We start from the raw sequence: 14,259 nt of genomic DNA, 5'->3' as shown, positions 1-14,259 counted from the left end.
CAAACGTATTAAGGGACCTAAAGGCAGAAGAAGCCTGGGATTACTTTAAGTTAAAGATGCAAGAGCTGTCAGAGGCCTGTATCCCCAAAAAGGGAAAAAGATTACTAAGCAAGAGATTTAGACCGAGCTGGATGAGCGACCGGCTGAAAGGGGCAATTAGGAAAAAACAGAAAGCGTACAAAGAGTGGAAGAGGGGAGGGATCAGTAAGGAAACTTACCTTAGTGAAGTCAGAGAATGTAGAGATAGAGTGAGAAAGGCCAAAGGCCGGGAAGAGTTGGACTTAGCGAGGGGAATTAAAAGTAATAGTAAGAGGTTTTACAGCCATATAAATAGGAAGAAAGCAAAGAAAGAAGAAGTGGGACCGCTGAAGACTATAGCCGGAGAGGAGATTAAAGATAATCTAGGCATGGCGCAATATCTCAATGAATATTTTGCATCGGTGTTTAATGAGGCCAATGAAGGTATTAGGGATACTAGCACAGTTACAGAGGGGCATACGGGATGGGGGATTACCGCATCCAAGGTAGAAACAAAACTAGAACGCCTTAATGGGACTAAGTCGGGTGGACCGGACGATCTTCATCCGAGAATATTGAAGGAATTGGCGCGGGAAATAGCAGGCCCATTAGCGACTATATTTAATGAATCTGTAAACTCGGGGGTAGTCCCGTTAGACTGGAGAATAGCCAATGTGGTTCCTATTTTCAAGAAAGGGAAAAAAAGTGACCCGGGTAACTATAGGCCTGTTAGTTTAACATCAGTAGTGTGCAAGGTGCTGGAGAAGATTCTGAAAGAGAAACTAGTTGAGGACCTTGAAGTTAATGGCAAATGCGATAAATTACAGCATGGTTTTACGAAGGGCAGATCGTGCCAAACGAATCTGATCTCCTTCTTTGAGAAAGTAACGGACTTATTAGATAAGGGAAATGCGGTGGACCTAATATACCTGGATTTCAGTAAAGCGTTTGATACAGTACCCCATGAGGAACTATTGGTTAAAATGAAAAACATGGGGATCGATATGAAAATCCAGAGGTGGATAGGGAATTGGTTAATGGGGAGAATGCAGCGGGTCGTATTAAAGGGTGAATTGTCGGGTTGGAGGGAGGTTACTAGTGGAGTGCCTCAAGGTTCGGTTTTGGGACCCATCTTATTTAATCTATTTATAACTGACCTCGGGACCGATTGCAAGAGTGGGCTGATAAAGTTTGCGGATGAAACGAAGGTGGGAGGAGTTGCAAACTCGGAGGAGGATAGGGATACTCTGCAGGGAGACTTGAATGAGCTTGTGAATTGGAGTATCAGAAATAGGATGAAATTTAATAGTAAAAAGTGTAAGGTGATGCACTTGGGGACGAATAATAACAATTTTAGTTACAAGATGGGGACGCATTGGTTAGAAGTAACGGAAGAGGAGAAGGACCTAGGGGTCCTTGTAGACCGCAGGATGACTATGAGTCGGCAATGTGACGTGGCGGTGAAAAAAGCCAATGCGGTCTTGGGATGCATTAGGCAAGGTATATCTAGTAGAGATAGGGAGGTCCTGCTTCCGTTGTATAAGGCGCTGGTGAGACCTCATTTGGAGTACTGTGTGCAGTTCTGGTCTCCAATGTTTAAAAAAGATGAACTCAAACTGGAACGGGTGCAGAGAAGGGCAACTAAGATGATCAGAGGAATGGAAAACCTGTCGTATGAAAAGAGATTAGAGGAGCTTGGGTTGTTTAGTCTGACAAAGCGAAGGCTGAGGGGGGATATGATTGCTATCTTTAAATATATCAGAGGGGTTAATACAAGGGAGGGAGAGGAATTATTCCAGTTTAGTACTAATGTGGACATGAGAACGAATGGATACAAACTGGCCGGGGGGAAGTTTAGGCTTGAAATTAGACGAAGGTTTCTGACCATCAGAGGGGTGAAATATTGGAACGGCCTTCCGAGGGAAACGGTGGGGGCGACGGACCTGTCTGGTTTTAAGATTAAGTTGGATAAGTTTATGGAGGGAATGGTTTAATGATAAAACATAGTAGCCAAGGAAAACCAAGCAATGGTACATGAACAGCATAATGGCCAACAAGGGTCAGGCTAGAGACTCTTGCCTATATGCTCGGGGTATTACTGATCGCCATATTTGGGGTCGGGAAGGAATTTTCCTCCAGGGTAGATTGGCTGAGCCTCTGGAGGTTTTTCGCCTTCCTCCGCAGCATGGGGCAGGGATCACTAGCAGGAGGGTCTCCGCCGATTGAAGTCACTAAAACACAGGATTGGGGACTTCAACGGTAGAGTCCAGGGAAGGGTCTTGCGGCCTGCAGCATGCAGGGGGTCAGACCAGATGATCATAATGGTCCCTTCTGACCTTAATGTCTATGAGTCTATGAGTCTATGAGACTCTGAAAAGGAGTTAAGTTTAATAGTAGACAAGCAACTCAATATGAGCTCCCAAGTTCACTGCTGTGTGGAAGAGGGCTACTGAAATCCTTGGATGTATAAATAAGGGAGTAATGAATAGGATCATGGAGGTGATTTTGCCTCTGTATATGGCATTGGTGAGACTGATCCTGGAATACAGTTCTGGTGTCCTCATTTTTAAAAAGCTGTTGAAAAATTAGAGAGTGCAGAAAAGATCCACAAAAACGATTCAAGGATTGGAGAAAATGCCTTATAATGACATCTACCAAAAAGGAGGTTGAGAGGTGACCTGATTACAGTGTATAAGTATCTTCCTGGGGAGAAACTACTCAGTATTAAAGAGCTATTTAATCTAATGGAAAAAGGCATAACAAGAACCAATAGCTGGATGCTGAAGCCAGACAAATTAAAGTTGGAAATCAGGCACCCATTTTGAATAGTGAGAGTGATTAACCACTGGAACAGAACACAAAGGGACATGGTGGATTCTCCATCGCTTGATGTCTTCACATCAGGACTGGATGCCTCTCTGGAAAGCATGCTTTAGTCAAACATACATTATTGGGCTTAATACAGGAATAAATGGGTAAAATTTAGCGGCCTGTGATATACAGGAGGTCAGACTAGATGTTCTAATGGTCTCTTCTGGCCTTAAACTTTGTGAATCAATGAACTATGCAGTTTGGTCTGTCTTCCTCTGTGCTAGCTGTCTCTCCAGTTTTGGGTTGTCTGAATATTTGCTCATGGTTGAATTTAGAATCCTAGAATATCAGGGTTGGAAGGGACCTCAGGAGGTTATCTAGTCCAACCCCCTGCTCAAAGCAGGACCAATCCCCAACTAAATCATTCCAGCCAGGGCTTTGTCAAGCCAGACCTTAAAAACCTCTAAGGAAGGAGATTCCACCACCTCCGTAGGTAACCCATTCCAGTGCTTCACCACCCTCCTAGTGAAAAGGTTTTTCCTAATATCCAACCTAAACCTCCCACACTGCAACTTGAGACCATTGCTCCTTGTTCTGTCAAGTTTATGCCAAAGGAACATCCAACATAAGAGATTGAGCCGCTAAACAGGCTACACAAAGGTGCTTGAATTTCTGTGGTATGCAAAAAGCCTTTTGGAACTCTAAAACACTCCTGAACTGAATCCTAGCTACCAACAACCTGGACTGTTGCTAACAGCATCTTGAAGACTCATGGATGCTTCACCCTTGTAGCCAAAGCAGCACTGCAGACCACAGCTCAAGAACCATTGGCCTAGAACATATTTACAAACGTGCCTGCTTTGCTTGAAATATCAGCATTCAACTAGATGTTCAAACCAAGTCCACCAAGTCCCTGATGGCTTTACTTAAACCTTCAGTAAATACGAAACCATATTCATTTTGACGAATGACCAGGTTTGGAGAATATTAGTAAATAGACATTTTGCAATGTTTCAGGTGATAACAGCTGCACCCTGAAGAACACTTTCCTTCTCTTTTCTGGTCTTCAAGCTCCAGCACAAAAGATATCTAAAGGGACTCATGAGCAAATCTATGTATCATTAAAAGAACCTTTGAGATGATGGCAGTGTGATTTGGATGCCTTTACAGGATGGGTAAACAAGCTGCCGTTCACTCCCTGATGACTCAGCTGGTGGTCAGGGATTGCCATTTAATGTGCATTGTGAAAGGGATGCAACCCTGTTGGAATTCATGCTCACCAGGAGGAAGGTAGTCAAGGAGAGGAAGACGCAGTGGCTAACTAGGAAGCTTCAAACAATAAGGGGAGGAGAAGACTAAAAGAGCATCTGGTCCCAAACAGCTTCCCTTAGGCACAGGGTGTCTCTCTCTCCCAAACACAAAGATTCACAACTTGAAATAAACATGCATTCTTATTATTTATAAACAAGCACATTTCTTATGGTGTGATGTTATTTTTGCCCTTTAATAAGTTATGTTAGAATCTTCTTAAGTGGCTCAGAGTCCAACGGAAGCAGAAACAAACATACCCAAAGTGGAATTGCCCTGATCATCAAAGGCTCATAGGGATCCATTGTGCTGGGACAGATTTGCTTTTATTTCATGATTTTTAAAAAGAAAAGAAAAATAAACATTTGTACATAAAAAAAAAGAAGTAAACAAACTATTTTACAAACTTTGTGAAGGGCAAGAGCAACACGGTGAGCAGTTATAACAGAGAGAGGAAGCATCCTGAAGTGAACAAAGGCTGGCACAGTGGGAAAATTAGGCCACTGATCGCTAATTCATACCAGCAAACTACTGTGAACAAGGCTACATACTGTACCAGTCATGCCACTGAAGGGCTGTTCTGGTAATCACTAAATCCACACCATTTTTTAAACAATTGAAGTTTGTGTATATGAAAATTATTTGAGAATAACTAAATACTCCTTAAATGCTTTACATAAAATGATGCACATAGAGCTGGCGAAAATTTGGGAGCTTTGTATGTAATTCTAGAAATGCATCTCTTAAACATGCATGAGATGGATAGATAGAAAAATCCTGGTTCCCTGGCCAGATTCAGATACATTCTGTGGCCCTTCATTTTCAGCTGGGTACAGTATTCTTTACTTCCTCTGCCGAAACAATGCATGGAGTGGTTGCTTTGGCGGTGGTAAAATTATTTCATTCCAAAAAGTTTGTAAAGTGCTTTCGAGTGAACAGTGGTCTATAAAATGTAAGACATTATTAGTCATACAACCTGATTAGTAGCAGCAGAAGATGGTGTGGAGAGGGAGAAAACAACTGTATTGGAGACTGTGAGATTATATAGCTTTCTCTTCTTACTGCACACCTGCTTTAAGCCTCTCTTATTTCCCCCCATACATTGGTATTTCTTTTCAAATCCACTGAGGCAAGATATCTCCTTCAACATGTGTGCTTTGTGCTTGGCCTGGAATATCTAGCTCCTTCAGAACAACTGACCACACAGTTGACTGCTACCTTTGAGCTGCGGATATCTCAAATGAAAACTAAGGAGGTAGAGGACTGGAAGAAAGGTCTCAGGATCAGTTGAGAGGCAGAGAAGTTGTCTCTCTCTTGTTTTTTGAGCTGTCATCTCTCACTCTACACCCAAGTCTCCAGCCCAGCTAATGATGGGGGAGCAATAAAGGTGAAGAATGATTTCCTCTGTCTGCTGATGGACCCTCAACATGCTGAGATTCTCCAGAGACCATCTGATTTGTGGAAAGAAAAAGTTCTCTTTTATTAATGGAATCACTGGTGTAGCAGATTCCTAAAGTGAATAAAATGACCATCATTTAGCTGAAATAATCCAATCAGTGGATTTTTATTTTTACAGTCTCATTTAAAGATACCACTTGCCAGTTGCAGAATGTGTTGATTGAATTCATTTCTGGAGCTTGAGGAGGTAAGCGCCTGCAGGATGCTATACTCTGATTACTAAGCAGAGGAGCATCTCTGATGCAGATACTGAAGACAAAGATGGAAATAACAGAAGCCCAACTCCCTTTGTCCTCAGAACAACTGTCTGATTTGGTATTAAGGAATCTTCATAGAGATTGGACACTGGAAGCTACAAATACTACAGTAAATGTTTGATAAGGATATGCTCATATTGTCATTTTACCTTTGAATATATGTATTTCAGTTTTTTTGCTATGTATGATATTTCTAGAGCTAGCATATATGTTATCAGACCATTGTTATACATGTAGTTGCATTTTGTGGCATGTTAAAAGTACATCAAAATGCCCAACATTGACAGTTAAGTGAGATTAGACTTTTTTTCTTTCCTTCTTAGCATCCAGTAACTGTATTCTTCTTCCCTTATCGTACTTGGCTTTAGTGGTCAGTGCCTTTGCAACTGGCGCAGCTGAAGCAAGGAGAAGTGTGTTGAATGACCTTCACTAGTTGCCCAGGCAGAATGCTGGGATTTCCTCATCTTCCTTTTACCCAATCATCAGAGACCTTGCCCCTTACATTTGCATTTCCCCAATTAAAAGCCAATGTAAAGAGCTGCCAGAAGCCATTTGCATTGTATAACAAGTCTGATTAGTTCTACAAGATTTAGGATCTATGCTACATATTTCTGAGTGCCATCTACTGGCACCTTATCTATTAACTAGTTACCTATATATCGTTATAGAGCACTCCTGTAACATCCATCCAGTTCATCTTAAAGTAGCCAGAACTACTGGCAGTCTAGACCCTGCTGCTATACACGTGACTTCTAGATAGGATTTCTCCTCGATCTTCCTGATCAGGAGACATGTACCTGATGACCTCAGCAGCAGCAGTTTTGTTTGAATAGGGTCTCCTCCTTGGGAAATGGGAAACTAGATAGGACAAATCATTAGAGAATGTACTGTAATAAGTTTTCATTGGTTTCTGTGAGATTGGGATGGATGACCTAATGAACAAATTTATTCTAATTCTAATTTCTCTGGGGCAAATTCTGAGATGCTTTGCTCAGTTTTAACTCAGTTCTTAAATCCCACTGGCTTCAAGATGTGGCTTGAAGATTGTTTCTGAGTAAAACAAAGAATGCAAATCAACAGCATCAACCCGCATATTAGAAGCAATTGCAGCAAGGGTAGGAATTTCAGAAAAACACTCCAGTCATGTCTCTGAAAATCCAATAAGCCAAATATACATTTTATCTAATAACAATGTTTACTTAAGCATGTGTTTTAAGAAACAGAAACTTGGTTGCAGAAATTGGGGAGCAGTGCCATATAAAATCATACTTGTGAGCAAAACATTATTTTGTTGATTGGAGTTATCAGTGTATTCTGAGTTCATAATTCATATGACTTTTGATTAAAAATGGGGCACCATGGAGGCTATGGGATAAGGAGCCTTTCCGTTCTAGGCTGTTAGGTCAAATCCAGTCCAGGATGGTTGTGAGGTAAAGTTGTCACCATTTGTTGGCTATTCAGTGGCCCAGGTTGGGGTCTCAAGTCCAGTAGCAGTGGGCAGATATGTCTACATCACAGGCATGATGACCACCACCACCACACCTCGAACAGATTGACCACCTGATTGGCAGTCACCGGGGAGCAGTGGGGAGAATGGGCACAGATGCTCTCCTACTCTCTCTCCCTCATTGAGGTGGCTCCTCCATTACAGAAATGAGACGTCTTGCCAGGGCTATATAGCAACTTGCACTAATGCTCTCCATGCTGAACCTGTTCCAGGGAGGAACAGGGCATCTGTAAATCTCTGGCTTGTGTTCCTGACATGTCCACATACTGGCATGAATGATGTATCTGCTGTTCATTAACAGACTAGATCCCCCATCCTTGAGTCACTTTATTCTGGTGCTTACCTAGATGACCAGCATAGTTAAACGCAAACCTAGAGAGTGCAAGAAACTGACATTTCACCTCAGAAGACTGCAGTGTGTGTGATACCCTGTAGAAAACTTCCCGAATCACATAGCTTGCCACAAATTGTATCAAAGAGACCTAACACTTTGTAGGCTATTAACACTAATATAGAAAAAGTCTTGTTGAATCCAAAAAGTTGCAGGATAATATTTGACAATTTTAATATTGCAGCCCTGCAGTTTTGCTTCTGAATATCTTTGGGTTTGGTGGGAATCCCAATAGAAAGATGATTTTAATCAGGATGGTTTTCTTGGCTCTGATTAAGGGGTTTCAAAACAATGCTTTTAGCATTCTAAAAATCATCACCAAACAATTGCATTTGGTAAAACTTCTTTTGTCACAAAATGTTGCACGTGTCCATGAAATGCTAGAGGTGCAGGGTATTACAAAACTGCAGTTCACTGCTAACTTGCTGGGCAGTTCCACAAGGGAAGGCAGCTTTAAGCTGTGGTGCTAGGAAAAGGAATCAGTGCAACTACTAGTCACACTGGCCATGAACCCTGGCATGGTCAATGGCACCCATTTGGGGGCTCTGATACCCAAAAAAAAAGACTGGAGGTTGCAGATACCCTGAACCGCTCCAACCCCTCTCTGAATAAACTTTCTGTCACCAGGGATACACGGGCATATGCTAGGATGAATACAGCCTAACAATAGGCTTTTAAAGTACCAATAGGACCTTAGTACTGTACACATTTCCGCCCCCCGCCCCAGATATGGAACTAGTAAATTAAATTGTTTGAGAAAGGTGATTAGATAGCTCATATGAATGGTGATGAGATATTGAGCCTTTCATCTCAACCTCACTGCTTCATGCCTTGCCCAGGTCATCTGATGGCTATTCTGTGGCCTGTGTGACCTGAACTGAGGGTCTCAGTCTAGTTTGTAATGGATGATTCTCTACATCACAAAACTCACCACAAATTGGCATTAAATGGCTCTCTTGTTGGCAGTAATACCACCTGAGGGCTGAATGTACATGGATAATTAAATACCACCTCACCCTATAGGCGTGTGGCCAGCAAGCCCACGTTGACATACTGGCGTCAATATTGGTGGGCTGGAAAAAGCTTGCAGTGTCCTATGCTCTTCTTCAGCTAAAACATAGTCTTCAGTTTCCAGGGCCATCCATGTTCAACTTTTATGAGCACCAAAATGTACTTTAAATAAAAGAGAATTGCTTACCAAGTGGGCTTGTCATTTACATTGTTGTTGTGTCTTCTGAACAGTGAAGCAACTGAAGAAGTTATACATTTTGAAAACTGAACTTAAGCTGACACCAATTACCTCTCCTCATTTTAGGGTACAAGGATTTCATTCACTGTGTTGTAGCTCAGCTACATAATTAATGTAAAGACTTAACCAACCCTTCAGAAATTCTTTCGCCCTGGGTGAATAAATTAGTTGACCAGCAAGTAACATATCATTCAGTTTTTCATTATCAGTCACCATAGTAAAGGTGGGGGAATAGATTTTGTGCTTTGGGCTGGTAAACATTCATGTCAGTTTTACAAGTCTGAATTAACCGTTTAAATTGCTGGCAGAACAAACTGAATGTGGATTTGTTTTGCAGTCTACAATACAGATAAAAGCATTGCTACAAATTGCTTGCACTGCATTTTTATGGATTAAAACTAGAACTGGTCAAAATTTTTCTTGGAAAGACTGTTTTATGATGGAACGGGGTGTTCCAATAAAGATTTGTAAGTGTCTTCTTTCCACTGAAACTTTTGATTTTTAATTGAAAATCTGAACATCAAAAAACTGAAAACATTTGGTCAAAACCCCATTATTTCATTTTGGAAATATTGAAACATTGTTTCTACATTTCTGATTGAAATGAAAAATTTTGACATTCCTGTATTGATAGGTTGCTGTTTGGCTCAGTCTGATATTAAACTGTGTCCTCCTGAGTGGCCGCAGTGCTTCATGGGAGTTGTAGTTCAGTGCTTTCTGCCACCATTTTTCTCTATGGACCAGCTGCACTACAATTCTAGTCAAAATTACTATAAACAAATAAAGTTAATTAGGATGGATTCTCTGGTGGCTTCACTGCCACTATGTTTCTATTAAACCAGTGAATAGATATTTGTTGAAACCAGGATGGCAAACTGCTAATATGGCTTTTCTTTGTTTCTTTTCCAGACTTCACAAAACCACCACTAGCACCAAAACCAAAGATTATCAGTCATCTTTCTTCCGTGGCTGTCTCCAAATTTCCGCCTTCATTGTCAAGGCCTGATATTCTTCATAATCCAAACTCTATGTCTAGGGGTCCAAAACCACCCATTGCTCCCAAGCCAAAACTCTCAGCTGACACTGAGGGGAGGTCCAGTGTTTATACCAACAATAACTTAAATAAATTCACAAATGGAAAACTGATCTGTCCCGATCGAGAGCTGTATGAAGGAAATCAATGCAACATTGAGTGCTCGGAATCTGAGGCTGGTGATGAATATATCGTAGTTCCTGAAGCTCAGCTGACTGGTGACTTTGAACATGTGCATGACGAGTGTTTAGAGTCATCTGCAGAGAATGAGGTCTTAGAAACTCCAGAAGCATCCGGGGAGGAAGAGGATCATAGCATAGCTAATGACGAGGAGATCTGTAATCCAGAAATAACTGAAGCTGAGGACAATGACTCTTCAGATGCTGTGGAACCTGTGGAACCAGACTCAGATGGAGCAACAGAAATGAGAGGCTGTGACAGGTCTGAAGCACTTAGTCAAGTGTCTTCAGGAGCCCTTGAAGTAGAAGATGTTGCTTCTAAGAATATGGAGGAAGAAGTGGACTGTGTAGATGACCCCCAAAACTATTTCAAAGGTGAGGCTGAGGAAACATTTAATAACCTCAATATGGTAAAGGACAATAATGAGTATAACCTGGAAAACTGTAAGATTTTGAATGGAGATGAGGACTTGAAGGGCAATATCTGTGAAGACATTATTCTAACACATTTACCTGTAGATGATGAGCCAATACCAGAAGAGAATGATGAACTGCCCCAAACTTTAGAAGATGAGCTATCAAACAGTGACACAGAAGTGAGTCCAGCAAACAATGATGACCTGAATGATAATGCAGAGTTTGTACTGAGTACAGAAACGGAATTAGTAAATTATGGTTGTGCAAATCCTGATATAATTCCTGATGATGTTGATGAAGAAGAAACAGACATTGGGTCAGGACTGAAAGAAAATGAATCTGACGCAGAAGGGGATTTGGGAGGTTCTATCAATGAAGCTGCAGCTGAAGAAGAGGAAGTAAGTCCAGATAGCGACAAAGAAACAAATGTGGAAAGGGAAGACTATATAGATGATGGGTACCAAACCACTGAGATGAAGAGTGAGGAGGAAACATCAAAGACAACATGTGAGGCTAGAGAAGACTCTGAAAAAGAGGAAGAAGTGGTGACGGCAGAGAATATAGATGATAGTTATCAAATTGTTCCGTTTGAGAGCGAATGCAATGAAGATGTCATTGACTCACCCCAAGAAAACTTAGATGATAATTTGCAACTGGAAAGGACTTTTTTGAGTAATGATAGCCAGCTTTCTAGTCCTCAAACTGTTAGTGAGCCAGAGCTGGAAGTGGAATCTAAACCAAATGTGTTTGTTGAAGATTGTGGTGACAATGAATGTGTCTTGGAAGAATCTGAATCAGATGAGCAAGTTCTTGAAGGCAACAAGGTCAGTCATAGTAGCTTTGAAGAAAGCTCCCCAAATCCACCTGAACAAGCATCAGTTGAGGATAAATACCATACAGCAGAAGAATTAGCTAGTTGTGATCAAAGCAAATATAAAGCAGACTATGATAGCGAACATGAGTCTAGTGAGTATTTAGCAGTCCCTGAAGTGGTTGTTGTACCTGAGGAAGGAGAAACAACCAGTGATTCTCTAGATGATCCTTATGTGATGCCCTCAGAGAATGCAACCCCTCATGTTAGAGAAGTGGTGCAGACTGAATTAGAAGATATTCCATGTGATTACAGCATAAGAGAAGAACTAATTGTAGACACTGAAAACAACCTGCTATCCATTGATCGAAAAAGTATGGTCACTAGAACAAGGTCACTCTCTGGGAAAGTGCCTGGCTATGTGCCAGAAACTGTTCCAGAAGAAACTGGACCAGAAACGGATGTACAGTCCTCAAATGATAACTCTCTGACTGAACATTTAACCAATAACTTACCGCTATTGGAAGGAAAACCAATAGAAGTCAATAGGGCCTTACCAGCCACGTCAAGACGCTTTATTTTATACCCACGGTCTTACTCGGTAGAAGGGAGAGATATGCCAGTCTCTGTTTACAGAGAAACTGATGGCTCTACATTGGATGACAATAGAATAAAGAGGACAGAAGACAACCTCTTTTTGCCCTGTGTAATTGGTTCTTCAGGTAGCTTTTCACAGAGGAATCACCTTTCATCAAGTGGTGTGTCCACCCCATCCTCAGTTGTTGACATACCACCTCCTTTTGAACTAGCCTGTATCACCAAAAAGCCAATCACTAAAAGTTCCCCCTCACTTTTAATAGAGAACGAATCTCCTGATAAGTACACTAAGAAAAAGAAATCATCTTTTAAGAGGTTTCTCACCCTAAAATTTAAGAAGAAGACAGAAAATAAGGTCCATGTGGATGTTAATGTTTCCTCTTCAAGGTCCTCTTCAGAGTCTAGCTATCACGGGACTTCTAGGATTATGGAACTGGACAGAAGGAGCTTGAGTAGTTCACCTCAGCTAAAGTCCCATACTGGGAAGCTGCGAGCTTCTGAGTCTCCCTCTACTGTTCTTTTCTACAAGGATGGTAAAAGAAAGGGGATCCCCAAAACCTTTAGCAGGAGTGTGTCGAGAGTGGAGTCCTTTGAGGATCGATCCAGACCTCCTTTCATGCCACTCCCCTTAACTAAACCTAGGTCTATTTCGTTCCCTAATGCTGATACTTCTGACTATGAGAACATTCCAGCTGTGAGCTCCGATTATGAAAATATACAAATTCCTCCTCGAAGACCAACCAGAGCAGGAACTTTTACAGAATTTTTTGAAGATCCCAGTAGGGCATTATCTGCTGCTAATGAGAATGACGGCTATGTGGATATGAGCAGCTTCACAGCCTTTGAGAACAAGCAGCAAACCACAGACCAGGAAACAGAAAGGTACTGTAGTAAATTATTATGTAAGACCTGCTAGCCTTGACCAATCAAGACTTCCTCTGTTAGGTGTCATAGGCAGATCCTCCATTTTGCTTGGCTTATTCTCCTTGTTCAGGCAATGCTTTCAAGAAAGAGTTTGGAAGAATACAAGATAAACCATTATCAGTGAAAAGAGACTAAATTAAGATGTATTGAAACTCTTTTTGTAAACACATACCTAACAAACCCAGTGGAATTGGATGATCATATCTGGGTAGAGAACATAAGTCAAACAAAGTTCATTTAAAAATAATCATTTTACTCTGGTGGATCTATTTTTTTATGAGCAATATTTCTGAGTTCTTGTTTGAATGGAATTTGTTACAGATACAAACTATCTTACTGGGTCCTGGAATCTCTGCTTTCATTTCATCATTCTTGCCAATTTCCATATGCAACATTGTGTACTTAATTTATCCTTCAAAGTACAGCTATTAAATATGGACCAAAAAATGCCAAGCAAACCAGTACCTAATCTGAACAGTCTATTAATTTATTAAATTGCTTTAAAATCTTTCATCATGGAGTTTTGGCAGCTTCTGACTTCTGAATGAATTACATAAATGGTTTGTCTGAAACTGCATGTGTTGCATTTTGTGATTTTTCAGCTTCACTTTAACTATTTGTTCTGGTGCAACTCTATTTGGGACCATCTGTCTTCTCCTTGATATTCCACCATAACTTCCCTATTATCATTTTATAATCATATTAGAGCTTGAAGCCAATGGGGTGAGACTAGCGTAAAGGAGAAGAGAATTTAACCCACTGGCTCCAGTTAGAACAGGTAACAGAGAAAACAAAGGAAAAGCAACTGAATGAAAAATCTGGGGTGAATGAAATGAAAGTCTTCCAACCGCGTTTTAAATGTACCTTTTATTCTCCCCCCCCCCCCGAGCTGTTTCACACTCATGTTTCACTTTTTCATGAAGTGTGTATTTTCAAATCTCCTCCTCCCACACATTTTGCATGGGGCAGGAAATCAAAATATTAACTGCATGGGGAAGCTCACGTTAGTCAGATCTCACTAATGATCCGCTAGTCATTTTCCTTTCAGCAGCTCCATTTCCATTGAGAAAACTGACATTTGCTTTGAAACTGGGCCATTTGTTTGTATCAGAGACATACCACCCATTTTGGGTTATTCTTTAAGGTAAAAATATTGAACTACGTAAATTGCTATGACTTAGACATATTTGTTGCCAGGGGAAAAGCCAATCAGAACTGGTTCAAGGAAGTCTCACGGTCAAGGCTTGAACATGATATTTCATGTTGTTTTTTGTGTATGCTGTTTCTGCTGTTAGCGGA

The 14,259-nt window shown here is 41.0% G+C and overlaps 1 protein-coding gene across 5 annotated transcripts in view; it reads left to right on the top strand.

The window, feature by feature from the left end:
* Nucleotides 1–14,259, top strand: part of FGD5 (FYVE, RhoGEF and PH domain containing 5) — a 151,898-nt gene that overhangs the window by 8,136 nt on the left and 129,503 nt on the right. For all 5 annotated transcript variants that reach the window (XM_054033581.1, XM_054033584.1, XM_054033583.1 and 2 more), the window contains exon 2: nt 9,909–12,918. In XM_054033581.1, coding sequence (XP_053889556.1) covers nt 9,909–12,918 — 3,010 coding nt within the window. The remainder of the gene's footprint in view (nt 1–9,908; nt 12,919–14,259) is intronic.

The sequence above is a fragment of the Malaclemys terrapin genome, chromosome 7 (assembly GCF_027887155.1).
Source record: "Malaclemys terrapin pileata isolate rMalTer1 chromosome 7, rMalTer1.hap1, whole genome shotgun sequence".
NCBI lineage: Eukaryota > Metazoa > Chordata > Testudines > Emydidae > Malaclemys > Malaclemys terrapin.
This window is presented reverse-complemented; position numbering and strand designations above follow the sequence as displayed.